Source organism: Coffea arabica, chromosome 4e (assembly GCF_036785885.1).
Source record: "Coffea arabica cultivar ET-39 chromosome 4e, Coffea Arabica ET-39 HiFi, whole genome shotgun sequence".
In the NCBI taxonomy this organism is placed as follows: Eukaryota; Viridiplantae; Streptophyta; class Magnoliopsida; order Gentianales; family Rubiaceae; genus Coffea; species Coffea arabica.
Window position 1 is genome coordinate 8682538 of NC_092317.1, and position 26399 is coordinate 8708936.

General features: G+C 35.6%; 5 protein-coding genes across 9 annotated transcripts; 2 read left to right on the top strand and 3 right to left on the bottom strand.

Moving 5' to 3' along the window:
- Window positions 1-358: 358 nt before the first annotated feature.
- LOC140006013 (uncharacterized) lies at window positions 359-3202 on the bottom strand. 4 transcript variants are annotated; one of them, XM_072047521.1, is made up of 5 exons: window positions 3060-3200; window positions 2867-2951; window positions 2160-2394; window positions 1972-2076; window positions 359-1402 (listed from the first exon to the last, which is right to left on the bottom strand). In XM_072047521.1, the coding sequence occupies exons 3-5, from the start codon at window positions 2341-2343 to the stop codon at window positions 666-668; spliced, it is 1026 nt and encodes a 341-aa protein (XP_071903622.1). In that variant the 5' UTR covers window positions 2344-2394; window positions 2867-2951; window positions 3060-3200; the 3' UTR covers window positions 359-665. The 4 variants fall into 4 exon arrangements, with proteins under 4 accessions (XP_071903622.1, XP_071903623.1, XP_071903620.1 ...); XM_072047522.1 differs by having other exon boundaries at window positions 1972-2058; window positions 2851-2951; XM_072047519.1 differs by having other exon boundaries at window positions 2851-2951.
- Window positions 3203-8149: 4947 nt separating this feature from the next.
- Window positions 8150-10989, top strand: LOC140006014 (non-specific phospholipase C6-like). Its single transcript, XM_072047523.1, has 3 exons — window positions 8150-9373; window positions 10139-10315; window positions 10585-10989. Exons 1-3 carry the CDS (start codon window positions 8287-8289, stop codon window positions 10881-10883), a joined length of 1563 nt encoding a protein of 520 aa, XP_071903624.1. The 5' UTR covers window positions 8150-8286; the 3' UTR covers window positions 10884-10989.
- Window positions 10990-12700: 1711 nt separating this feature from the next.
- LOC113739827 (uncharacterized) lies at window positions 12701-16626 on the top strand. Of its 2 annotated transcripts, XM_027267179.2 has the most exons (6): window positions 12701-12822; window positions 13317-13738; window positions 13807-14936; window positions 15408-15582; window positions 15689-15778; window positions 16351-16626. In XM_027267179.2, exons 2-4 carry the CDS (start codon window positions 13393-13395, stop codon window positions 15471-15473), a joined length of 1542 nt encoding a protein of 513 aa, XP_027122980.2. In that variant the 5' UTR covers window positions 12701-12822; window positions 13317-13392; the 3' UTR covers window positions 15474-15582; window positions 15689-15778; window positions 16351-16626. The 2 variants fall into 2 exon arrangements, with proteins under 2 accessions (XP_027122980.2, XP_071903625.1); XM_072047524.1 differs by lacking the exon at window positions 16351-16626 and having other exon boundaries at window positions 15408-15574; window positions 15689-15765.
- A 536-nt stretch (window positions 16627-17162) lies between these two features.
- On the bottom strand, window positions 17163-21883 carry LOC140006015 (GPN-loop GTPase 3-like). The gene is made up of 10 exons (XM_072047525.1): window positions 21749-21883; window positions 20966-21239; window positions 20632-20740; window positions 20457-20538; window positions 20195-20280; window positions 19423-19526; window positions 19201-19331; window positions 18991-19084; window positions 18358-18413; window positions 17163-17483 (listed from the first exon to the last, which is right to left on the bottom strand). Exons 2-10 carry the CDS (start codon window positions 21008-21010, stop codon window positions 17387-17389), a joined length of 804 nt encoding a protein of 267 aa, XP_071903626.1. The 5' UTR covers window positions 21011-21239; window positions 21749-21883; the 3' UTR covers window positions 17163-17386.
- Window positions 21884-23291: 1408 nt separating this feature from the next.
- On the bottom strand, window positions 23292-25600 carry LOC140006016 (uncharacterized). The gene is made up of 2 exons (XM_072047526.1): window positions 24678-25600; window positions 23292-24167 (listed from the first exon to the last, which is right to left on the bottom strand). Exons 1-2 carry the CDS (start codon window positions 25463-25465, stop codon window positions 23543-23545), a joined length of 1413 nt encoding a protein of 470 aa, XP_071903627.1. The 5' UTR covers window positions 25466-25600; the 3' UTR covers window positions 23292-23542.
- Between the last annotated feature and the right edge of the window lie 799 nt (window positions 25601-26399).

Genomic DNA, 26399 nt, shown 5'->3' on the forward strand with positions numbered 1-26399 from the left:
CGCAAGAAAATATCCATTCAATTGAATCATTTAGAGATTGAGAATATCAATCACCCATTATTTTAGCACGCATGCAAGAAACGTCGACCACCCGTTATTAGCTACATATTATGTGAGTTGCAATCTTAGGATGATTCAAGTGTCCAACTAGCAATAATATGCACGAGTAAATAGATGCAGTAAGTTACTTGGCTAGGAAATTACCATTATCCATGTAACTTGAAAGAAAGCGATACAAGAAATTCCTATAAATTTATGAACATCAACTTGTCAGTTAAAACAGCATTTGCATATGGAATTGTAACAAAATACCATAATATATTGTGAAATCTCAAGCTTGAAATGGAAATCCATCAGCTACTAAAGTGGAATTGGATCACTTTCATGCCTTGAGAATTCAGAATGCAGAATGGACATTTTGATACTGCCAAATACAAAGTGAAGCTTCAATTGAAAACAACTACGCTAACGGTTTCCCAACTTCAACTAAAACTCTCTACTCTCAACTTGAGATCATATACACACGAACCACACAAGAACTGCTGCTTATCGACCGAAAAACGAAAAAAGAAATGATGCTTTACCAAAACTTGGGATTTTCAAGCGATTTAGACCAAGAAAACATAAGTTAGAAGCCAAAGAAGAATACACAGAGAGCAGCCACACTACAAAATATTTGGGAGGTGAGAATCCAATCTTTGCTGCAATTCCTTGATTTTCATGGAGAGCTCAGACTTCTGCTCCTTATAGTTCTGCAAAAGGTAGTCTTTTCCATCTATAACTTCCCTCAACTCATTAACTTCCCTTCGCAGCATTTCAATTTTGTCACTGTTTCTGTCTTTCTCCAACGAATCCAAATGTCCCTCAACTTCGGAATACTCATTCAAATGGCCATTCCTTAGTTCAGCAGGCCAAACAGGTGCAGAGGTAGGCTTATCACCACAATTGTCTTGTCCCACACAATGATCTGCAATTACTTTCCTCAACCTCTGTATTTCTCTCTCTGAGTCAAACAGATCTCTGTTTGCAGCATCTAGCAGTGCTTGCAGCTGGGTAGAGTGTGTTAGCTGAGTGCTGAGGGAATTCTGCAGTTCTACAATCTGATCTTGCATCTCTATTATCATGTCATCCCGTCTCTTCAGCTGTTGCCTCAGCTTCTGAATCACTTCTCGATTACTGAAAATGTCAGAACCAGCTTCAGAGACGCAAGGTGAATCAGAACTGTTAGAATGGTGGAATGGTTTCTGAGGAAGCTCAAGGCGGTCAGGAGATGATGCCCAGATTACCCCATTCTCTTTGCTGAACTCAGAAGAAGAAACTTTAACAAGAGGTAATGCCATTTCAGGTTCTGACAGAACTTGGCCATTGCGCTGCTGTTTGATCTCCATCACATTCACAGATCCTGTTCATTAATCAATTACCAGAAATTACACAAAATGAACCATGGAATTATATAGGGACATAAATAAAATCCTGAATACATCCAGAATCAGCAAAAAGGTCTTTAAGTTTTCATGGAACCACATAAAAAAATTTTTGAGGATATATTCCTTATAATACCAGAAAGACGAGAATCTAAGATGTGAAGCAACCACTCCACGAAGAACAGCAGCAAGACCAATATAAACTTAAAAGAAGGTGGAGGTAAACATATACCGGACAATCAATATTCAGGAGAAATTTAAAAGACAAAAAGACCCAAAAAAAAACCGTTTTTCATCTTTGAAGTGTCAATTCTATGAAAATTGTGCAAAACAAGCAAATGCATCTTATTTCTCGGACATAGTTATAAGGATACCCCCACAAGTATGAAACAGCACCGATTGCATGCCCTACCAAAGTGTGCATCAAGCAACAACCATGTTCAGCTGGAGCAATAACCTATATACCAAAAATCTGAATGGATATTTGTTCTAAAAAAGGAAAATAACTTCCAGCTGAAGGGGAATTAAGGCTAGAGAAATGCCAGACCAGAAAGGCAATTGCAGCAAGCATTCCCATCTTGATGAAAAGAATATGCATTTGAATGCAAACCGCAGCTCCCTGATTTCTTTCTCCCTGTAAATTTTCCACTCCCTGAATTGTCAAACAACTCTTCAAGACAACACCATGAAGAAATATGAAAAGGAAAAGTGAAGCTTATTCATATGTCATATAACCTTTCAAGCTGTTGCTGGTATTGTCCGGTGGCTTCATGTCAAGCACCTGTTTCAGCTTGTAACCCAACCTAATTGATAATGTACTTAGCAAAGCACCGCCTGCAATAAGGACCCAATTAGGCCCCTCACTCTGAAAGCCTTTCTGCCTCTGGGCTCTAGGAACCCCATTTGCTATTGGTTTCATTGCTGGAAGGTTCTAATAAGATTGCAAGGGACAACCAAGTGCATCCAGGACCTAAATAGAAATGCACCATATATATTTGGTGAGAAAAAGAAAGGCAGCGAGCCACAATGTAAATCTAGGGCTGGAAAAACAGTGGATTTTTTATTAAATACATAATACCGCTGATAATCAAGCACAAAATTTGCAAACTGTAAACTGATGCCTTGTTACAGAGTTTGCTATCCCTGGTCATAAAGAAGTTCAATATACCAAAAGCCAAAAGGCTCTGTCTGTTTTTCTAGATTGTTTACTTCGCTACCTTCTTGTGATTGAGAAAAAGGACACAAAAGGGGAACACGATTGCCAATTTGGGAATTGATACAATTAAAATGCTGTTTCATTAAATTATCGAATTTAACAACCTACATTTCCATCACAAATTTATCACAGTATCCGACTAAAGCCAAAAACACACAACACTTGACACACACCGGCGTAATAATAAATTAAGCCCATTAATAAAAGTACACAAAGAAATCTAAACCGGTCCTTCCTTTATTCATCCCATCATCAGGCACATTTCCATTATAATCCACCCTTTCCAACGCTGAAATTTCTGCAGACAACCACTTGAAAAAAGCCACAAAAGTACGCAACTCAAAAATGGAAATAAAACACAAGTACTAAAAATGAAGAAGAACACGAGGCAGAGGAGTCCGTGTATATGAAAGATGTACCTGACAAAGAAAGAAAGAAAGAGCTGATTGGGGATGAGGGCGGGGCAGACGGTGAGGCCGGCGGAGAAGGGGAGGATCACGGCGGAGCTGGAAATGGCGGACGACTGGGGAGAATGTGAACGTACATTATTTAGGGTTTTGTCAGCCTAAATTGGGATTAGAATGCTGATACATAGTGGGTTTTTGGCATGAAGTGTTTAGAGTGTGCTGGACCAATAGGCTTAACTGTCACATTTCTTCTTTTATCTTTTCTCTTTTTTTTTCCCCTTTCTTTGTTGTCGTAAACTGTTTTTTCTTTTTGTCTTCACACTTTAAAGTTGAGATTTATTATGTAAACTGTTTTTCCTTTCTCATTGTCTCTACCCTCTTATTAACTTTTAATTTTTCTATATTTATGTCACATTATTTTGTTCAAGTTTAAATGATTGGGCTTAGGGTGCGTTTGATAAAACTAAAGTTTGAAATGTGAATCCATTAAGTTATTAAATTGTTAAGTATTAAATCTAATACATTTGAGTGCAAATCACATTCAATGATAAATGAATGACTTAAAATCTGTTTGATAACATTAAAAAGTGCTGAAATTGAACTTTTTCAGACCTTCAGATGTTTTGAGTATTTGATAAATGAAAATCTATCTGCTGAACTTGTTAAGCAGTGCTGAAGTTATGTGTATTTTTTTCAGCACAAGAATCCCAACTTAATGCTTAATTCTGATAAGAATTAATAGAATTACTTCAACTGTCTTATCTTATCTACCAAATCTACCTTTATTTGTTAATTATATTCAAAATTCTTATCTAATAAAACAACTTTATATTTTCTATCTAATGATTTTTTATTTCTTTTTTCTCCCTTTTTAATGACTTTTATATTTTCTCCATACTCATTATATAATATATTTCATCTTTTATATTAATTTGATTTAAAAATAAATATTATCATTTTCATACCTAAAAATTTTAAACTAATTAAATCATAGGTTCTATTTCTTTTTGGATGAAAAGATATAAGGGCAAAATTGTCAAATTTAACTTATTAAGCATTCAGTTATAAATGTATATCAAACAGTATAAATAGATTTAACATTAAAATTCAGACATTTATATATTTTTTTCATAAAATTTAGTAAATTAATTCTTTCAATATTCAGACTTCAGAATTCAGATTCAGTTTTATTAAACGGAACCTTATCACTTAATTTTGAAAGCAAATTTTACCTAGAAAATTCAGTGCACTTAATTAATTCAGATGTTCAATTTTTTGTTATCAAACGATTTGAATATATTAAGATATGAATTTATTAAATTTAAGTGCTGAATTGGGTTCTAAAAAGACGAGGATTTGTGTAATTCTTTAAATTAAAGTTGACAAAAGATCATAGTTGATATTTTTTATAATGTGCGCTGGGAGACTTTACGTCGATAAATGTGTGTTACACTGGGGCATACGGAGTTAAGCGATTCAAGTTTCTCAACTTTCAAGTGTAAATTCCGTTGTAGAAAGTACATAGATTTTGTACTTTAGAGATTGTTGAGTGTACTTTAGAGATTGTTGAGTGAGTGATAATTTTACATGTGAGAACTTTTGAGAATCTCACTATTGGAAAAGTTTTAAAAGTTAAGAGGAGTCACTGCAATTAAGCCAAATCCTTGTTTTTTATACGTGGAAAGCCGTAAAAAACAAAATTATTGATTCTTTGTTGTTGTTGTTATTATTTCCCCGGAGACCGCAGGGGACACAATTAGCAGGGGACACAATTATTTCACCACATGGACGAAAGTATCCCATAACAACGCAAAGAAACACTAAAGAGGGTTTCTTTAGCTTACTTTTTTTTTTTTTTTTCTCGGACGATATTTCAGGAAAGTCTGGATTTTTAAAATGTAATCAAGAGAATTTAATCTCTTGACCTACACTCAAATAGAGTTTAAAGACTTTTTTTATGGCCAACTACTTTAGAGAGTAGTTGGTTGCTTCTTTAGCTTATATTGCTTTGGTTGAAATTCATTTTGACAAGTCGTCATAACACATTTTTCATTGGCATTTAACATGGAAATATTACTATTTACTTGTTATTGACAATGAAATGCAGTTTAATTGATAAATACAGATCTGAGAGTCATAAAGGAGGTAAGTGAGAAGTAACTGTTAATCATTTTAAAAAGGAAAAAAAGATGCATTCAAGGAGACAAGAAGAATGCATAAGAAAGAAAGTTGAAATCTTTTGAAAGAAAGGAAAAAAAAAAGATGCATTCGAGGAGACAAGGAAAATGTGTAAGAAAGAAAGTAGAAATAAGTGCATTTAGATAAGAGATTATGTGAGATATTTTTTTTGAGAAAAACTATAGTAATTTTTGGATATGATGCATGCAAAATAAAAAAATGATTAAAAAATATATTTATGATGTAAGCAACTAAATTTGTGTAAATAATAAACTATTCAAAGAAACCTGAAAACTTCGTATGGTTTTTAAAGGTAGAAATTCGAATTTAACTTACCATAATAAACTCTTTTAGATTTCAGAATGACAAAGCTCATAAAGAAAAATGAAGAATCAAGAGGGCAAGAGAAATAAGAGAGGGAGAAAACAAATGATTCAAACCACCTGTTAATACTTAAATTTCTTACTATTATTGCCAGTTATATGGAACTTTTCTTTTGTTTCTTTTCTAAATGAACTAAACAACGGTTGAGCTAAAGGGGGAACAAAACCACATATTTGTTTATAGACGAAAACAAACAACAAAAAAACAAATAAGTTAAATAATTTCTTACATTCTTTTTGTGCTAACACATCTTTCAATGGCCAATTTAACGTCCAGTTTCTTGCTTAAGGCTTCGTTTGGGAGTGGAGGATTTGGACAGAAAAGAAAGGGAAAGAAGAGAAAGTTAAGTTTTCCTTCATTTGTTAGTTTTTAATAGGAAAGAAAAGAAAAGAAATGGAACGATTTAAGAGGATGAATAGTAGCTAAAATTTTTCCTCCCAAATTGAAAGGAAATGGGAAGAAAGTTTGAGGAAGCTTGTCAATTTTTTTTTAAATGCTTATTTTGTCCTTAAAAAAGTCTTGAACAAATATTTAATGACTTTTATGTCCAAAATCATTCAACTAATTCTCAAAACTCCCAAACAACATAACAATCTCTTCTCTTCTCTTCTTTCGTAACTTAAGTTTTCCCTTCTCTTCTTTTCTATCCTAAACTCCCAAACTAAGCCTAAATTAGAAAGAGCTGGCTTCTTGGTTTTGTATTGTAAAGATTGTCATGAAAATACTAAGGGAACATTTGGAAAATGCTAATAAATCATGTGATACGTATATTTAATTTTGAAGTGAAAGCTACTTTTCCATGTATATTTGATTACCTATAAAATTTTAAAAGAAAGTAAGTAATTAGTGAATTTAATGATAGTTATTAAAATTCTTGTGTGTATTTGCAAGACACAAAATGCAGCAATATCCAAGAATATCAAAAATAAAAGAAATTAACTCTTCATCACTTTCATATTTTTCCCTACAGGTAAAGAACTAATGAATGTGTTTGGACAGGAGATTATTTGATTTATTATTTGCAATAATTGCAATAACACTTTTATAATGTGATTTATGTGAAATAAATCAGTCGTTAGAAAGATAAAATATTGATTAAAAAACGTGTTTATAACATAAGTAAAATAACATTTTTCCTCACAACCAAGTAGCAAACAGTATATGTGAGCTAATAATTTCTTGCACAGTTTGTGAAACTTGCTAAGGCATACAAAACTGTGGTACTGAAATTGAAGACAAATATTTCCCAACAAAATTATTGGAGCAAAACTGTAAAATTGAGACAAATCGGTCCATTTTCCAATTTCGAAGGACTGTTTGGGAGTTTTGCAATTTTCCACCGACATTTTTCTTGAAAAACATTAGCGTAAATACTTAACTATCCCGTGAAAAAGATAAGGGTTAATTACAATTAATCTCCTTAAGGTATATCTCATTTAACACTTTACCCTTTAACCTTTAATTTTGCTCATTTAACCCCCTATAGGATAAAATTACCCTTTTATTATTTTGATTTTTCATTTATCTTTTTTCCTCTTTTTTATTTCTTTTTCTCTTTCTTCGCTCTTTCATCATTTCCAATAGAAAACTCCATGTCAATGAAAATTTTTATTTTGAGTTTGTAATTGTATTTCTGAGTGAAAATTTAAAAGGTATCAAAAACTAATTTTTGATTTTTTGTATGATGCCACGTGTCATAAATTTCAATTGATGATTATTAATCAGGTCACAATTTCATCTTATAATATTTTCTTGAGAATAAAATGAGAAAGTAGAAAGGAAAGAGGAAAGACCAAAATTAAAAGAATTGAAAGGCTAAAAAAATTGTATTTTGGGAAAGTGATTTGAATATTTTTTAATCATTTAAGGAGAAGATAGATCTCTGTAATTTCTTTTTTTTTTTAATTTCAATCATTAAAATGAAGATTTTTATGGGAAAGATGAAGAATTAAAGAAAGAAGAAAGAGACAAAGAAAATAAAAGAGCACAAAAGGGGAAAGGAAAAAAAATAAAAAAGAAAAATAAGAGTTTAGAATAATAGAGGGATAATTTTGTCTAATGGGAGATAAAGTGAGACAAAAAAATGGTAGGGGGTAAAGTGAGAAATGAGGTATACTTTAAGGGGATTAGTTGTGATTAACCCAAAAGATAAACAAAAAGACCCAAAATCTGATGAATGAAAGCAGATTCCGCCAAAACTGCGGCTGGATTGCACACGTCGCCCCGCATTTAACCTCCTCTCATCGAAAGCGATGTGAGTCAGACATTCAGATATCATTTTCCTACACTACAGTTTCCCACCACAACTGCACCCTTGTGACTCTTGACTGATAAGAACTGGAAGAACAGAACTCTCCTATTTTCTCAGCTCTTTTTTCCCTTCATTCTTCGATCAAGATGCTTTTCTTTCACTAGATTTAGCTGCATTTATGACAATGTTTTAAGTATAGGAACATTTTTCTACACGTTGCTAGATTCCTACTGCACTTTTTCTTTTTCCCCCACAACAAAAGAGCAGCCTTGCTAATTGCTTTTTTTCAGCTTCCTTTTTGCACATTTTCTTCCATTACTATAGTCACTTCTTCCATCCAGAAATTCATCATTTCTCATCCTAAGAGGGAGGCAAAAATCTGGGTTGGAGTTAGTTTACATTGTTATTGAAAGTTCAAGATCAAGAATGGGAAAATTCGGGCCTAAAGCACCTGCATTTTCCTCTCTGTTGCTGCTTTGTCTTGCACTGTTGTCAAGTTTTCGTATCACTCATCAAGCACAGCAGCAGCCCATTAAGACAGTTGTTGTTCTAGTCTTGGAGAACAGATCTTTTGATCATATGATTGGATGGATGAAGGATTACATCAATCCATTGATCAATGGTGTAACAGGGGATGAGTGTAATCCTGTTTCAACTAAGGCTCAACATACTCAAAGGATCTGCTTTTCTGATGATGCTGAATTTGTGGATCCGGACCCTGGTCACTCGTTTGAAGAGGTGCTGCAACAGGTATTCGGTTCTGGTTCAATTCCTTCAATGACTGGCTTTGTTGAACAAGCACTAACGATGTCGGAGAATCTGTCTGCAACAGTTATGAAAGGTTTTAAGCCTGAGAATTTGCCAGTTTATGCTGCACTAGTTCGGGAATTCGCGGTTTTTGATAGATGGTTTTCTTCAATTCCTGGTCCTACTCAACCAAACAGGCTGTTTGTTTACTCTGCTACTTCTCATGGCTCAACTAGCCATGTGATAAAGCAGTTGGCTACTGGATACCCTCAACAGACTATATTTGATTCGCTTCATGACAATGGATTGGATTTTGGTATATATTTTCAAAGTTTTCCAACTACTTTATTCTTCAGGAATTTGAGGAAACTGAAGTATATTTTTAAGTTGCATCAGTATGATCTGAGGTTTAAGAGGGATGCAAGAAATGGAAAATTGCCAAGCCTGACTGTGATTGAACCTAGGTACTTTGATCTAATCGGTTTTCCAGGAAATGATGATCATCCATCGCATGATGTTGCTAATGGGCAGAAGCTAGTGAAAGAGATTTATGAGACATTGAGAGCAAGTCCTCAGTGGAATGAAACTCTTTTCATCATCACTTATGATGAACATGGTGGTTTTTATGATCATGTTCAGACTCCTTATGCTAATGTTCCCAATCCTGATGGAAATACAGGACCAGCTCCTTATTTCTTCAACTTTGACAGACTTGGTGTTCGTGTTCCAACAATTATGGTGTCTCCTTGGATCAAGAAAGGAACTGGTAAAACTCACTTCATTTTCTAAGGCTTCTTTACTCTTCTGGCGCAAAGAACTGTATGATGTTGTTTTATCTCAAATTTACAAAGAGAGAAGTAGAGAAGGGTAAAGTCCAGTGGTAACAAAATTTAGAGTTCGCAGACAATTACTGACATTTAACTCAACCATCATACAGGGCTTATTGATTCTTTAGCTTGATGGAATAGAAGGAAATGGATATGGAGAATATTTTTTCATTCTTTGTCTACATATGGATCAGAAGAAGGAAAAAAAGAAGAAGAAAAAGAATAAAGAGTAGTTCTGTTTCTAAAATGGTTATGAACTTTATGATATTTATGTGTCAGGATACAGCAAGATGTTGTTTGTTGTATTACCAAAATTTTGTTAATTCCCCCATCTCAGTTGTAGTAGGTAAGCAGCAGTGGCATTGGCACATGAGCACATGGCTATCTGAAAATTGAAATTCCATTGATTTCTTCATACAATCATATTCAAATGGGGGTTTTTTTTTTTTAATTTCTATAATGTTTTAGAGACTGCTATTCTCATGTTAAGTTTTTAACCAATATAATTCGTAAGAACTATTATAATATTCTACAGTTTCATGAAGCTACCGGGTCATAGTTTTCTTCCAATTGAGCATATATAAGCTGGGCATCAAACCTGGTTTGCATAATCCCAGAAAAGGAATATACTAGAAAAGGTCTGCTCTTTATATTGTCTCTTTTGTTTCAGCAAGTTGCTGATGATTGGCTTGTCCTGTTTGCAGTAATAAGCAGGCCAAATGGACCTACTCCAAACTCTGAGTTCGAGCATTCCTCGGTCCCTGCTACCATGAAGAAGATTTTCAATCTCTCATCCAACTTCTTGACGCATAGAGATGCATGGGCAGGCACTTTTGAACAGGTTGTTGGGGAATTGACCTCCCCAAGAACTGATTGCCCTGGTAAGTTATGCCTGCTGAAGATATTAATCAAGTTATATTTCAAGTGATAGCTTATCGATCAATCAAAGGGACTGCTTAGAAAAACATACATAAAGCGCTATTAGGAGATAAGATTTTGATCAACAAGGTGGTCTTCTATGAGAGATTGATATGCCTTTTGAGTTGTAAACTTTATAATTACTCCCAGTTTTACACCCTTTCTACCATTTTTCTATTAGAATTAAGCATGCTAGGAATTACTAAAGAGGTTTCCTCTTATCAAATGACAGAGGTCCTTCCTGATGTTTTTCCATTGAGAAGCATAAAAGCAGATGAAAATAAAAGACTCTCTCAGTTCCAGGGAGAAGTAGTGCAATTGGCTGCTGTTCTGAATGGTGACCATTTCTTGAGTAGCTTCCCAGATGACATGGGCAAGAAAATGAATGTTAGAGAAGCTCATGAATACACTAAAGGTGCAGTATCAAGATTCATAAGAGCAAGCAAAGAGGCAATCAAGTTAGGAGCAGCTGAATCTGCCATTGTGGACATGAGATCTTCTCTCACTACTAGATCCTCAAATCACAATTGATGAATCTTGTAGGCATCTCCTTCGTCCATCTTAGTATTTATGCCTACAGATTTCATTAGGCTTCTAGTTCATATTAGCAAAGTCCACAGAACAAATCATAGCAAAACTTATGTATAGTATGACTGTCAGGTTTAGGTGATTGTTTCTGTTCTTAACTGCATTTCTTTAGGAGGTCATAGAAGCATAGGAAACAACTCAATATGTGTATTACTAGCTAATAACTTTGAGTTCCAGAAATTGGAGTCCGACAGTCCGTTTGTTGTAGTTATGTTTGTGAAGTTTGAGGCTAGAGCACCCGTTAAAGCTAAGGGCAAGTAGTTTTTGCTCTTTCTGTAAACAATGGACAGTAATACAACATTTCCTATTATACTCAGCAAATGGGTAAATTTTGCAGCAAGTCTCCTTATTGTACAAAACTGGTGACTAGTGTGCTATTCTATCAGTACATATGGCACAAGGTAGGGGAAATCATCTTTAGTAGCTATATTCAAGGTTATATTCAGGAAGTTCTAGCTGCAACTTTGCAAAACTATAAAGAACAGTTCCATCAGTCCTATCCCGCTCCTCAATGAATCCAGTTTGTGCGCCAAGCATTCCAAACGAGGATTTTTTTTTCATGCCCGTGGATTCCAAGAAAATTCTTGAGAAGGTGCTGTGCGGGCAGGAAGAGATCGGGTCCGTGCTGGTTGAGCCGAGCTTCCTACCAGCGAACACAACATTTCCATGGGTGCCATTTTGAGTGATTAAGTGATATGCAATCTTGTAAATGCAATTTTAAGCTATTACTTTGGTTTGCAAAGCACATATCTTGCTTTTTCTTTTCTCGTTTTCTACAACAGACAGCGAAGATCAAGACCAGAATGCTCACGAGCCAACCGTGGAAGATTCAAATTGTTGTAGACTCCCAAGTTTTCAAGTTATTTCTGAGAGCAAAGTGTTCGTTCCTCCACTAAAGTCGAAGGCAAAATTACGGTGCCTGTGTGGAGAAAATCAGACTGAACACTGCCAAAGAAGTCCACTGATGCCATTCAAACAACAGAATTTCAAGACTGAACCTGGAGTATGAAGAAAAAGAATTTCACCTGACTGCAAACAAAAGAACGCTTGAAATAAACGGATATAATTAAGCAGCAGCAACAACGGATTGTTTTAAACACCAGATAAAGATCACTAGGACTAATTTGACCATGCAAGATACAAGCTTTTGAATTATTGTCAGAACTGGATGCAAAGATGATCCAGATGACATTTTTGCATTGTTAATTCTAGGTGAAACAATATGATTTAGTGCTTCTTATATGACCATCAGGCCATATTTCATGAAAAACATTTTCATGAAAAAGATATGCATTATGCATATAATTTAGAAAATTAATCATGAAGAATTAATCATGTACTCTAGGATCATCATCAAAAAACACGAAGAACTAATATACTATTCGCTCATAGGTATAATTCTAAAGAACAAAGTTTTGGTTTTACAGCCGTGCTTAAATCAGATATTAGTGATTTTGTTGTCAACGATATTTTGTTATAAAATTTGCAAAAAACCAATTAATCAGAAAGAATCATAAGAAGCCACCATTGGTAGATTTTGAATTGTTTTGTTTGTGTAAAATCTAAAAAACAAAAAAGTATATGAGAGCAACTTACTCTTCAGAATTAAAATATAAAATCATGCGAAATAATCAAATGAGAAGACCTTTACACTAATTTGTTTTGCATGGTAAGGTAAAATATGAAGGACTAAATTGTAACTATCACAAAACATAAGGGACCTAGAATACAATTTTTCCCTTTCCCGTCTTGCTTTTCCACCTATCTCTTTATCATTCGAAGCCCATTATCCCCAATTAATTCCCAATAAAATTAGGGCACGGCAGCTGCTGGGGAAGCTATTCTGCACCACCCTTTCTATTCCCCTCGATTCCCATTCCAGGTGAAATTTCAATTCTACCATTTATAGCAAATAAATAAATCACCGCAACATTATAGTCTTTGTGCTAATCTAGCTTATGGTAAATTAATTACCAGATAATTAGCATTGTTTTTGGGCTTGGTATTGATAATTAGCAGTATTTCTGGATTAAATTTGAGATATTTAGGATATTATTATTGTGCTAAGTCGTAGCAAATGCAGCAGTTTGTTAGTTAGATTCCAAGCTTGTTCCTTGGCTCGCTCAATTGTGATTTTGGGCTTTCCTAGTAATTGAAAAAAATTTTGAGATTAATAATTTTCAGGTTTCTGAATTCTGGTTTCGATTTTTGGAGCAATAAAAATTCATATACTGTCATCTCATCTCATGATTAGAGTGTATAACAGTGATTGCTGATCGAAAGAAGCAGCTAATGATTTCGATTTCGTGTGTTATTGAATATCTTGGTTATTTAATTTTTCTAATGGAAGTAATTTGTTTTGATGGTATTGGTTAGATTGTGCCAAGTTGCCTTGTCATAAGGGACTTAGTTTGGACTCAGGTGTCTTGTGGAGCGATTGATAGTTCTCTTCATGATGATTCAGTTGTTTCTTTCGGCTTCTAATTGGAGCAATGATGGGAACGATGAATTGTTTGAAAAGAGGAAAGAACTTCTTAGGGAGCTAGAATCAGTTTTGTGGTTGTTAATGACTTCAGGGGGCCGTTCTGAGGTTCGACTTTGGCTCTGCAACACTATTGCGGGCATAAGTTCAATCAGTCCCCACCATCAGCGGGAACTCTTTGTGAGGTTATTAACAGCTCATACGGCAAAGCGACGCCTAGCAGCCCAATTTCTTCAGTTGCTTTTTGAAAAGGAGCCCAAAAAAGCAGGGCGTATTATTGCAAAGAAAAGCTCCATGTTGGAGAATTTCTTCAGAGGCAAGTTACTGTGCCAAGCAAACTTTGGTTTGTATTTAGGTTCCTCTGCTAATTATTGTTAAATGCAGGAAATCCGAGGCGGATCTTGCAGTGGTTCTCTAATTTTAGTGGGGGCACTGGCTTGGGGCACAGAAAGGGGGCTAAGGCTTTATCCCATTATGCTTTTGTGCATCGAGATGTTTGTTGGGAGGAACTGGAGTGGAAGGGAAAGCATGGCCAGTCACCTGCAGTGGTTGCTACGAAACCTCATTACTTTCTTGATTTGGACGTCCAACGCACAGTAGAGAATTTTCTTGAATATGTGCCAGAGTTTTGGTCATCCAGCGAATTTGCTGAGTCATTGAAGGATGGAGAGATATTGAAAATAGATAAAAAGTTTTTTGTTAATATGTTCGTAAATTTGATGTATAAGGAGGACATGAAAGAACTATGGGGGATCATAGATGAATTTCTAATTAAGGAACCCTTCTCCTCTCTGTGCCATCACCTTCTTATCATTCTTGAAGAGCAGGAGTTATCATACTTTATGGACTTGATCAGTAAATTTCTTAAATCAAGGTCTGAAGTTGTTGAGTATGACAGCCCGTCTTTTTGGCTTGAAGTTATACTATCAAAGTGCAGTATTACTTCTATTGATCAATTACTACTGTTAAATGCCATCACTAGTCAAGCACGCCAGCTTCTGCGACTTGTTCGTGAAGAAGGTAATCTGGATGAAAAAGAAAAAGTTAAGAATATAGTTTCTCAGGTTTGTTCTTCTTCAAGTCGTGCTGATAGTTTGGCTCCAATTATGGATGAATGGTCCAAGAAGAAAAATTTAGAGTCAATAAGATGGTTAGGATTGCAGTCTTGGGCAATCTTTTTTAGGTTGTCGGAGGAATTTCGGACTTCTGAGTCCTGGGAGTCCTTATTTTCTAGCAACGGCATAGGTTTTCGAAAGTCTGACAAGTATAGATTGCTAGAAGATGACGAATATTCAGAAGAAAGTGAATCTGATTGGGATGACGGGCCTTCAGGTAAAGTTAAGCATAAGAAGAAAGGAAGGCATATTAAGAAAAGGAGAAGAAAGCATAAATTAGAAGAAAGCTATGGTGAGCGATTGATAGATCTGGATGTGTCAGATAACGGCCTGGATTTGCAATTTAAGGCAGGTGACTGGTTGCTGTCTACTGATCAGTATTCTACTACATGGAGCAGTGTAAGTTAACTTCAATCTTGCTCTAATCTCTCTTGATTTTGCAATAGGATTGCCTCGAATTCTCTTTTTAATCTCTTTTCAAATAGGTCAATATAGTCACATGTTCTGCAAGTTAGTGAATGCATTTTGTCATCCATTTGTTAGACTAGGGGCAGTCAGATAATCTGCCAATTAGTTCATCACTTAGATGTAGCTAAGAAGACTACCTTAATCTTCTATTGCTTAATTTATGGTTATTGGTTTATTTTTTTTTTTGCCTGGTGAGCTGTTTATTTGTACAGTGCTATCTGTCCCTTCTCCCTTCTCCCTTCTCTCAATGCATGTTCTATACTGTTGTAAACCCCCTTCCGCCAAAAAGAAAATGGTCCATTTCCACATTTCATGATTGGTGTTAAATTGTTTTAGTTCTCTCTCTCTCTCTCTCTCTCTATCTCTCTGTGTATATATAATGACTTTTTTTTTTGGGTGCAGGTAGACCTGCTGGAACATATATCGAAGCATTGCTTCTATACATGGATAAAATTTGTTATTACCTAAATTTGGAGACGTGGATTCTCTCTGCATGCTGTGTTAGATTATTCAGAGTTCTGATGGGGGACATGCACTATTCACTATCTTATTCAAGTTGGAGAAATAAGGTGTAAAGGTTTGTTAAAACGAAACGTCATGATTCTTCCCTTTCTGTCAGCTGTAATTTTTTTCAAGTCATAGTTATTCTGATCTAACGATTGAGGTATTGTTGCAACGTGAAGGAATTCAAGTGGATCAGAAGATAGCTCTACATTCTTGGTCATCCTCTCTGAATGCCACTTTGCGATCCTTGGGCTTTCATGCATCAAACAGTATGCTTCCTTGTTCTCTTAATTTTTGTTCTGGAGTCATTTCTTAGTTATGCTTTGTGGTCTGATTCGGGGCTCAAGAATTTGACATCCTGAACTGATTAGTGTTGTGTTAAATGACTAACTGGGTAAAATTCTTCGACACAAGTCCTTACAATGATTAAAATGCCTAGCCCCTGCCTCCTCACCCTCAACTCCCAGTCTCCCGCCCCTCGTTTCTACCTCCCTTTTTCCCTCTTTTCCATACCTCTTTCTAGGCTTGCCTTCATTTTCCACTTGTCATAACAGATGGCACTAGAACCTAACATATTAAGTGGCAATCCCTCATCTACACTGCCTAATCAAATTATACTGATAACTCCGGATATCATTTAAAAGCATTGTTTGAATCCTGTGCCCTCCGGGTGGTACAAATGCCTTGCATCTCCTGTTTTCCCCTTGCCATTTCATGTCATATTCCATGGAAGAGCATGCCACTCTTGATTAACCTTGATGACTGCGTCTGTTGCTTTAAAGTCTTCAGTTCTAAGCAAAATGCTAGCTTTGACAAGTTTTTTTGGTTTTTTGATTCACAGGTGTATCTTTGCTGCGTTGCTTTTCTTCATTCATGGAAGGAATGCTGCTCTCAGGCTGAAGCTCTATGAACATCATACAACCTATCATGGCTTGATGCTCGAGAGTCATAAGCATTAGTAAAGAAAACAAATATCTAGTTTAGGTCATTTAGTGCAATGACAGTGCTGTCATGTTGTGTGGTTTATTGTACAGAGCTTTATTATCAGCTTCAAAGTAGTGAAAAACTAGATTTGTATACACAAGTGGGTATTGCAAAGTTTGTTATCTTTTTTTTTTTTTGGGGATTATTTCCCGAATGTTCTGGATACAGTAAACCTCTGACTTCAACTTCTTACATCGTCATTATTAAGGAAAAGAAAAAGAATGAGAAGGAAGAAAACCCGTTATCCCTCTTACCCTGAAGTACGGTTTGCTTGAATTATATGAAAATTTCTCAATTTGAGACTCTCTACTGCGTCATTGTTGCTGGGCCAAACCACAGGAACTTTTAAACCATAAAACACCCTGAATGATTTTGAATCAAATTGATATAGATTTCTTGCTTCCTATTTTCCTCCTCCTTTTATGTCTTCCTCTCCTTTCCCATTTTGAACTTTTTCTTTCACCTATTACGAAGCAACTTACCTAAAGCAAAGTTTAACTTTTGCAGAAAAGTACTGTTCCCAAAAGCAAGAAATTAGTTGCCAGCAACACAAACCGGAATCCCTTCTTGTTTCTAGCAATTTAATTGACGCATGCTGATTGCTCCAAACGTAGAAACCTATGATTGTGCAGAACTTCACAGATCTATCCGCAAACAGAAAAAAGAGACTTCCCACACATGGTTTAGGCTCCCATTCTCATTCTTTCCAGTTAGTAACCGAATGCAACTCATAGATGAGATGAAAAGCATTTCAAATACTTGCTACTACACTGAAATTAAACATTTACAAAATGTAACTTTACTAATGATCTTGTGTCATTCGAGCTGCCACTGGCCAACCTTGCCAGAACTTGGAAATAGCCTAAAGAAAATTGACAGATAGCTATATAATTTCAATCATCATCTTCCGGGTCAAAATCTTTAATCTTCACATCAGCATCTTCTCCATACTGAATGCAGTTATCAATTTGTGACAAGATGTACTGTATACTGCAAGTAAGAGCAGAGAAATTAAAGTTATACCTTAGCAGCGATAACCTACTTAAGTTTGGAAAACTCAAAAATTTGCTAAACTAATTCAGCTAAAGCAAATGCGATAAGAACCGTTTCAATCCATGCACAAACTAGATTGGCAAAGAGTAGGACAATATACAATGCAAAGGGTGTTGCTGAACCTCCAAAGGAAGAATATTTCCATGATGGGGAGTTTCCACAGTTTTAGATAATATAAATATTTCCAAAGTAGCTCCTAAGTACATGCAAAAGTTTAATGCTAAAAGATCTGGCAATAGAATAAAGCATTTGACAATTATATACACTACAGGTTTAGAACCAAAATCACATTTCACTGTGGCTTATTGCTGAGGCACAGGTTGTTTATGCCACTGGCAAGCTAGTTTAACTTTGGTACTTGGCTATCAAATACAAACATCCTTTCTAGAAAAAGGAAACATATGCATATATCTGAACATCAGAAGGCATAAATGGCCTATGCTCATACCAACAAAGAGCACTACGTCTACTAGATGCCCTTTTTTCTTTTTCACTTTTTATTTCTCGGCTAGTAGGGGGGCAGAGGCAGATGTGACTGAAAAGAAAATGATCCATCTACCCTAATTCGAATAAATGTGATGTCTTCTAAGTTATAATAACAAGGGTACAATCTTTTCCTTTAAAATCAATGAAAGCTCACCGTGAGACCAATGACTCTCCTCCCACACTCCTCATAAAATCCAGTCAAGGTAAAAAGATACTACAGAAAGCAAAAAGTTTCATAGCATGAAAATGTTATTGTAAAGTCCTAAACTTCTAAGACTTCCATACATCTATAAATCTTTATCACAAAAATAAAAAAGGTACGCACCTGCTTTCTTTGCTCAAGTCAAGAGGCAAAAAGCTGACCATGCTATACTGATCCACCTGTTGCAAGAAAAAATAGTCAAGCAGTCACATCCTCCGCATAATACATGAGGTACTCTGACATGGACATGGTATACAAGTCAAACTACTAATTTGTGTATACACTAAGCCCAAAATGAAGGCGAAACAATAACCTACATGGAACACATGAAAAACAATATTTCAAATAAATACCTCCACCTGATTTTATTTCCAATGAACATTCACAACACTAAGGCATTAGAAATGATTAAATGCAGCATTACATAAATTGCAATGAACAACAAGTGAATATCTAATACTGTAGAGGACTTTAAGCTATTGGTTGTCCATCAAACAACAGTTAAAGGCGCCAGTTAATACCAAAAGCTTTTGTACAATGTCCACAAAGGTGAAAGGATGAACTAAGCATAATAACTAAATGATTCCAAACTTAGCAACAAATGAAAGAGAAGTCGTTCTATGTGACAGAGCCATAACAAACCCACTACATGATAGCCCCAGACAACATTTCATGCAAATGGAACGAGATCCTGATAGCCCCAGACAACATGATAACCTACTATACACAAAAGTATTTGTCAAACCAAGAACTCACCAATTCAATTAAAGACTTGTTGAGCTTTTGAAACCGTGGAGCCATCCGTTGATTCAACTCAGGCAGCAAATTTTGAGGCTCGGGATTCAGGTAACTACAGAATACAGTCAGAAGAAGGAAAGCAAAGGAAGGTCAAAAACAAAATTGATTCAAATTCTGTCAAGTATGCATTTGTAAGTAGAAAAGTGACAAAAGATTAGAAGCACTAACTTTTCAATGTCCCTTTTGTTTGTCACAAGATCCATCTTGGAGAGAATATTAACATGGGGAAGTTCAAGTTGAACCATCGCTGAAAGTGACGCCATACAACCACTTATAAACTTGGTCACATCTGTGATGAACTATACACAAATATATGATGTATCAAGTTCCAGCTCATGCAAGTGTGAACAATTTATCTGCCAAGCATACAGCATTAAAAAATATATATACCTGGGAATCAAGCAAGTACACAGCACAGACATTGAAATTCTTACGCTTCAGATGCTCCACAAAGTTTTTCAACACGGGAACATGAGAAAAAAGTTCTATTTGTCCTGTACCAAGGAGAACAAGGAAAATCAAAATTAGAAATTTTGGATTTCTTGGTTCAGCCATTGACAAGTTTACCAGTTTGAATTGGATGCATCTACAGCAAAAGATGAACATGAAGAAACACTATCCTGCAACTATAAGCCTTTGTTTTAAAACATTCCAATTAGTCAACAAGTTATTAATATTTTGGGAACTTTATGAAAGATTTCATTCCAGTGTTTCAATAATATCTCAGTTCTCAAGAATTAAGAGTTAACCAACATAAAGCTGACATATCCCTGATTAAACAGAAAACAGAATAGGTACTTATTAAGCTAAAAAATTTCTTCATGCTAAAACTACTAAGATACCACATGAACACTGACTATAAACAGGAAAGCAATAAATCAAGCCATGTCCAGAGAACCATACATCTGTGCATTTTAATTTTCAGATAAACAAATTGGAGTTGCATTTTACAATAGCTTCAACAATTTATCCAGCAAAAGGAAGAAAGCAGTGGGTTTCCTCATGAATCACAATTTTTCATCTCACTCAATAGAAAGTTTATGGTTTGCAAAGTCCTGTGTATACCATTTGTACTTTTTTTGGAAAAAAGATGTCATTCAAGTTTTCATCCATTATACTTAATGAATGCAAAAGAAGAAACCAAGTATCAGAAAATAAGAACCTGGACAGTCAAAAACCAAATAATCATCATCTAAGTAGTTATCCAGCTCTTCTGTCAGCCAATCATCCAAATTGTCTTCAAGGTGTCTGTGCGTCAAGATTTAAGGCCATACAAGATAGATCTTATCCTCACATGATGAAACAAACGGACTCCATTACTTTATTGTCTAAGAATTAAAAGTTCTTTTTCATGACAGAAAACAAAACAAATGCCAACTGTGAGAAAAGGAACAAAAATTAGAAAATATTGTAAGGAAGGATACTCCATGCAATAAACAAGACCACCATTTGGACCAAGACCGAGTTCCTCCATAACATCCTCCAAAGATATGAGTTCTCGAATGTCTGCAAAGATTCATGAGTTAATCTTTTAGGAACCAATGAGAACCCAGGATGACTAATTGATCAGGTAAAAATCTAGCTACTGGCACTACTCACCCATGGCAACCGGATAGTCAAAACTTTCTGCAGCAGGATCCAAGTTCACAATGTGAATTTGTCGTCCCACAGTTTCACAATGTTGGTATAAACTTGAGCAATAAGTGGACTGTCTTGAGAAAACAAAACATTAGTAACAGCCCTCACAAAACTATCATAGTATCGTATACATCCTGTACATGGCAAAAGCAAGCTAAAATTTTATATACAACTCTTTTAACAGTTAAATGGAATACTTAGATACAAAAATGCATACTAGATGAACAAAGATAATACATCATAAAGCAAATCTATTTTAGCTGCTATTAAAGGGTAAAAAAATTTGCTCAATTACCTTTCCACTGCCAGCAGGGCCAATAACGAGCTGAGCATAGCCCATGATAGCTTTCTCTCTTTTCTTTTCCTCTTAATTTGTTTCTTGGAATATACCTTTCTCAATTAAAATATGGAAGTACGGACGAAATTACAAACGCAAAAGATCCCGAGGATTGCAACCAAAGCATATGTAGCAAACCAAACAACAGCAGCAAACACTATGTGCAGTACATCAGAGTGACCCATAAGCATGCATTATACCACCACAAACATAATCATGGCAACAACATCACCTGAAACAGGAAAATAGTTCACATTAGAATAACAACCCTCAGATTTTCAGACTTTTTACTTAAAACCTCAACTAAAATAAACTTTTCAACCAAAACCCATGTCTAAAATCAAAACCAATGCACAGAAAATAAAAAAAAAATCCATAAGTTTCTTTAGACAACCAATCAACAGGTTAATTTTCTTTTTTTTTTTTCCTTTTGTAATTATTATCAAAGCAAATTTCAATGTCATTTACTGCGGCAGGCAAGAAAATTACCAACAAACTCAGATTGAACGAGGCCTTTTAGTTTTAGTCAATGAAGAAAAAGAAAGTTGACGCCTTTATGAAGGAAAGCACAAGAAGATTATGCAGAATTTTATGCAGGATTGCATTGTTTTATTACTTTATTTAACAGCTTATATGTTTCTTTCTCAACAACGAACGAATAATTTCAGATAATCAATCGCGGCGGGAGATGATCAAAAGAGAGATATAGGAGAAAGAAAAAGGAGGGGAGAATATCGGTACCCGGGTCCTGACCGGCGGCGAGGGAAACTTGAGTAGCGATCAAGGAGAAAGTGAGAGAAACAAAGGAAGAATCTTTAAAAGGAGGTTTACACCCATTAAGCATCACGTGCTTTTCACGCTCTCACTTTGTACTTGTGACTTGACTTTTGGACAATAAATAATTGTTTTGTGGAATATTTCACTTGTGACAAAAATATTTCTAGAAAAGTATTTATTAAAAAATTAGAACTAACTTTTTAACAATTTGTGTTCATTGCAAATGGCATATTTAATTATTTATAGAATCTTATTCCAATGAGAATACCCTTTTGAAATTTTTAACTGGACTAATTAAATTTTTAATCAATATAGAAAAAGTCATATAGTAGTAAAAAATTAAACAAATCTATTTGATGTACTCTCTATTTACCGAAGAATATTATTAAAGAAGAGTTCCATAGAGCTTGCGACAAAAAAGAATATCAATTTGTTTTCCATATTTATTCGTGTAAAGGCAATAATGTGGTGAAATCTTAATATACTGTATTAATTTTATCTAGTATCTCATAAATAAAAGGAAAAAAAAAACATAGAATTGCTATGAGTCTAGTATCATGTCTGGATATCATAATAGGCCAAACCTAGAGTTCTTAATTTCCAAACATGCAATTGCACTTTTATTGTACACCCATAGAATTGAACAGTTAATTATTTAAAAAATATTTTTTATTATTATTTATACATATTTTTTCAGTCAACTTTTTATCTTACATACCTCACATTATCCAAAAGTATTATAATAAATAATACAAAAAAAAATTAATAATCTTCCATCCAAACATTTTGTTTGGACAAGAGTTTATTTGGATGATTTATTTGAGATAATTACTGTAGCACTTTTTGTGATGTAATGTATGTGAGATAAAAAGGTGATTGGAAAGATTAAAAGGTGATTAAAATTTGTGAAGTAAATTATTTTACTTCAAATCTTGTTTTTGTGAACTTTTGCTTGTATTTTTTGAGGAAAAAGAAATTTGTATGATATGGTCACTTGTCTCGCAGACGGCTTGATGAAACGTGGAAATCATGTCGCAGAAAATTTCTGAGTAGCATTATTTAGGTGGCATAATGTACCAATTCTACTGCCTTTCATCCAGATGGCTTCCTTCCGTTTCAATGTGGTTATTTATTGCCACCCTTTCCCCCATACTGTCATGCTCTCTTTCTTTGAAGTCGCACGCAAATGAGCATTAGCAGAATCAAGAAACGTAAACGGTAATTGTTGAATAATTAGTTTACTGTCGAAAACCAAGACTAAAGCCCTGTTTGATAACTTTTTAGTTCAGCACCAAGAAGCCTAACATTCGGCATCTCAAATATGATGGTAATGATATTACATGAGGAAATACTAAACTTGGTTCCTTAGAGACCATCTTCAAGTCCTCTTTCTCCTCCAGGTGAGGAGATAGTGCCCCTGTACCTGTACTAGTCTGAACAGCTCATGCAATTCTGGCCTTTAGAGGCAACCTGCAATTCCAATATGGTACTACAATACAAGTTGCTCTTTGACTTCAAATTCTTCATTTCAGACCAACTCCAATCATCTGGTTCCAAAAGGTGCATGAACTGCATTATAGATTCTAATCTGAAGTTTGATGCTGATTCCCTTTGGGAAAGTGTGATAACCATGAAATGTTTTCTTACATTTCTGGAATCTGAATCCCACCCTTATGGGTTATGGCCAAAACTGCTAGTAGAGCTCAAGTCTATCTAGTTACTTCAGAATCTACTTTAAATATCAACACTGAACAAGGTTTATGAACCTACAACACCAAATGCATGGGATATCAACTCATTGGATAGAAGGAAGCCATCAGGATCACTAAGCCTAAGAAAGGCAGGTACCTCACTCATCTTGCGATCATCAGAGAGTAAAGAACTATATTCATCTACAGTAATAGTTTTCAGCTTATCATCTAAGAATACAATGTGCCCGCTTTCCACATAAGGCTGATAAACCTTGCAAAGAGAGAGTACGAGCTCGCAACCAAAAGCTTTAGCAAAGGATTTCAAATCCAACCCTCTAGCAGTTCTAAGAGAGAGCATGATGACATCCATTGCCAGGTCTTTAGCGTCAGTACTATCATCCTCACAATTTACCCCTCCATCCTCCAAAAATTCCACATAGTGCATGAACTCTTTCAGCTTCCTTGGCCTAGAAAATCGTATCCCGTTGACATAACTCGCTGACCCAAGCCCAAAGCCATAAAATGGCTCATTCTTCCAGTACGTGTAGTTGTGTTTGCACATATAACCACTCCTGCAGTAACTACTAATCTCGTAATGGTTATATCCAGCATCTGTAAGCATCCTCGACGCCATTCTGTAAAACTCAGCGGAAAGATCCTCAGAAGGCAATGGAAACTCACCTGGAGTATACCTGCACACAAACCAGTAACAATAAACAAACTTGAAACAAAAGAAGCACTTGTTAAATTGTCAATTTCATCTTCCAAAAGCATTATTCAGGCGCCTACTCTTTTATTTCCTTTTCCACTTTCTAATTTTAGTTGTATCACTGTCAGCTCTAGCTTGGTTTTGGAAATTGAATTTATCCAATATGCTTTTTCAGCTAAATATTTTTTTTTCAGTCAAATTTAAGTAGCTTGATCCATGTAAATCTCGACGCCTTTTAACGAATTAACAATCCATCCAAAGGATCTGAGAAAACTTCATGCCAGAAAATTCTATAGTTCAGCCCCCTAACCAGCATGAAACATTTGCAGATTCTGTTTTTAATGATCGTTTATCTACATCTCACTAAAATTCATAATTTAGATCATAGAATGGAACAAAGAAAACTCTTCAAGTTTTCCCCTTCAAAGAGAGAGAAAGGAATTCAAGTGTCCCCCCTATCTCAAACCAACAGAGACAGAGTTTCTTGACTTACAATACTCCAAATTTGGTGTCTTTCTCAACTTGCAAATCATAAACTGAGACATGGGTAGGATGCGCCTGGATTGTCAGCTTCAAACTCTCCTCCCACATTTCTGGTGTCTGATGAGGAAGAGAAGATATGAGGTCCAAACTCCAATTCTCAACCCCACAGGCCTTCACAATATCAATAGCCTCATAAATCTCTTTCACACCATGAGCTCTCCCACAAGCTTTCAACAGACCATCTTGAAAAGCCTGCACTCCCAAGGACACTCTATTTACCCTCAACTCCATCAACTCCTTCAATTTCCCCCTATCAAACGTGCCAGGGTCCATTTCCATTGACATCTCAGCTTCCAAAGACACCCCGAATTTGGAACTCAAAGTTTCAAGCACCAAAGAAACCAACTTTGGCGGAACTAAAGAAGGTGTCCCACCACCAAAAAATACCGTTTCAAGAGATGGGTTGGGGTTTGAATTCAATGAGGTGGCTTTAATTTCTCTGCAAAGAGTTTGAATGTAGTTTAAAATTCGCGGGTCCTCCTCTGGTGCAGAGGAGGATCCTAGAGCGATAATTGGGAAGTCACAGTAGTGGCATCGTTTTCTACAGAACGGGAGGTGAATGTAGGCTGACTTAGGGGGCAGCTTGTGCAGCGGTGTGTTGGTGGACGTAGTTGTGTCATTTTGTCGAACAGTTTGTGGGGCTTGAGACAATGTGTTTGTGATAGATTTTAAGAGTCTTGGAGGTATGATTTTGGTGGGAAAGGTTGTTGACAAGGGAGTGAAGGATAATTTTAACATGGTAGCCGTCGGACTTGAGTGCTAACAAAACTACCCTTCTATCCTATATTTTCTTTATCTGGGGGAACCTTTCTATCCTATATTGCTATTAGGAAGAGGAGAAAACGAGGCCTCTCAAATTAATCTCAAGTTCAGTCTCAGTATATTTTAGAGTCAGAAATCTGAAACAGAAAGTTCAATTCAAACGCATATTCTGCCTGTTCTCATTTATACAGAATAAAATGAAAACATTTAAGTTGGCCGACAGGTAAAGAGGACACTGTTTTGCTACTGTTGAGCTCTATGTTCCATTTTGTAGTTTCCGTGACTTTGCCATTTTCCAAATCCCTAAAGCAACAAGCTTTAGTTGGTATAACTTTTTTTTTTTTTTTTTTTTAGCTTAACGGCACAACTATCCTAGCCTAACCTACTCCTACTCCTAAGGGGAGGGGAAACTTACTCTATGGGGTGGCCCAACTGAGTCGGGGGAACCTGATGGGGACTGAACCACCATCAGACCAGACGGGTGCACCACACACCCGTATGGATTTAGAACAAACCTCATATTGAGAAACATTGATGGGAGTCAAGGTTTGAACCCTTGACCTCCCACCCCACAATTAATGTGGTGGCCAACTCCACTAAAAGAAGTTGGTTCTTTAGTTGGTATAACTTGTTTCTCAGAATTCATGCATAAATTGTACCATGAATAGAGGACAAACATTACTCTGTTTCACAAATAATAAGAGAGTTCTGAAAGCGGAACATATTATGAGGTCCAAAGTCATTCACTTTGTGACTTGACCAGTAAAGGCTCCTCATATTCCTGCTAATACAAGGCCTGTGAGGACACGAAATTTGCATATTTCCCTTTGGATTACATGTTTTTATTTGATAAATAATAAAAAAATTGTTATACTTTATTGTCCGTTTCAATTTATTGCATACTATTTGT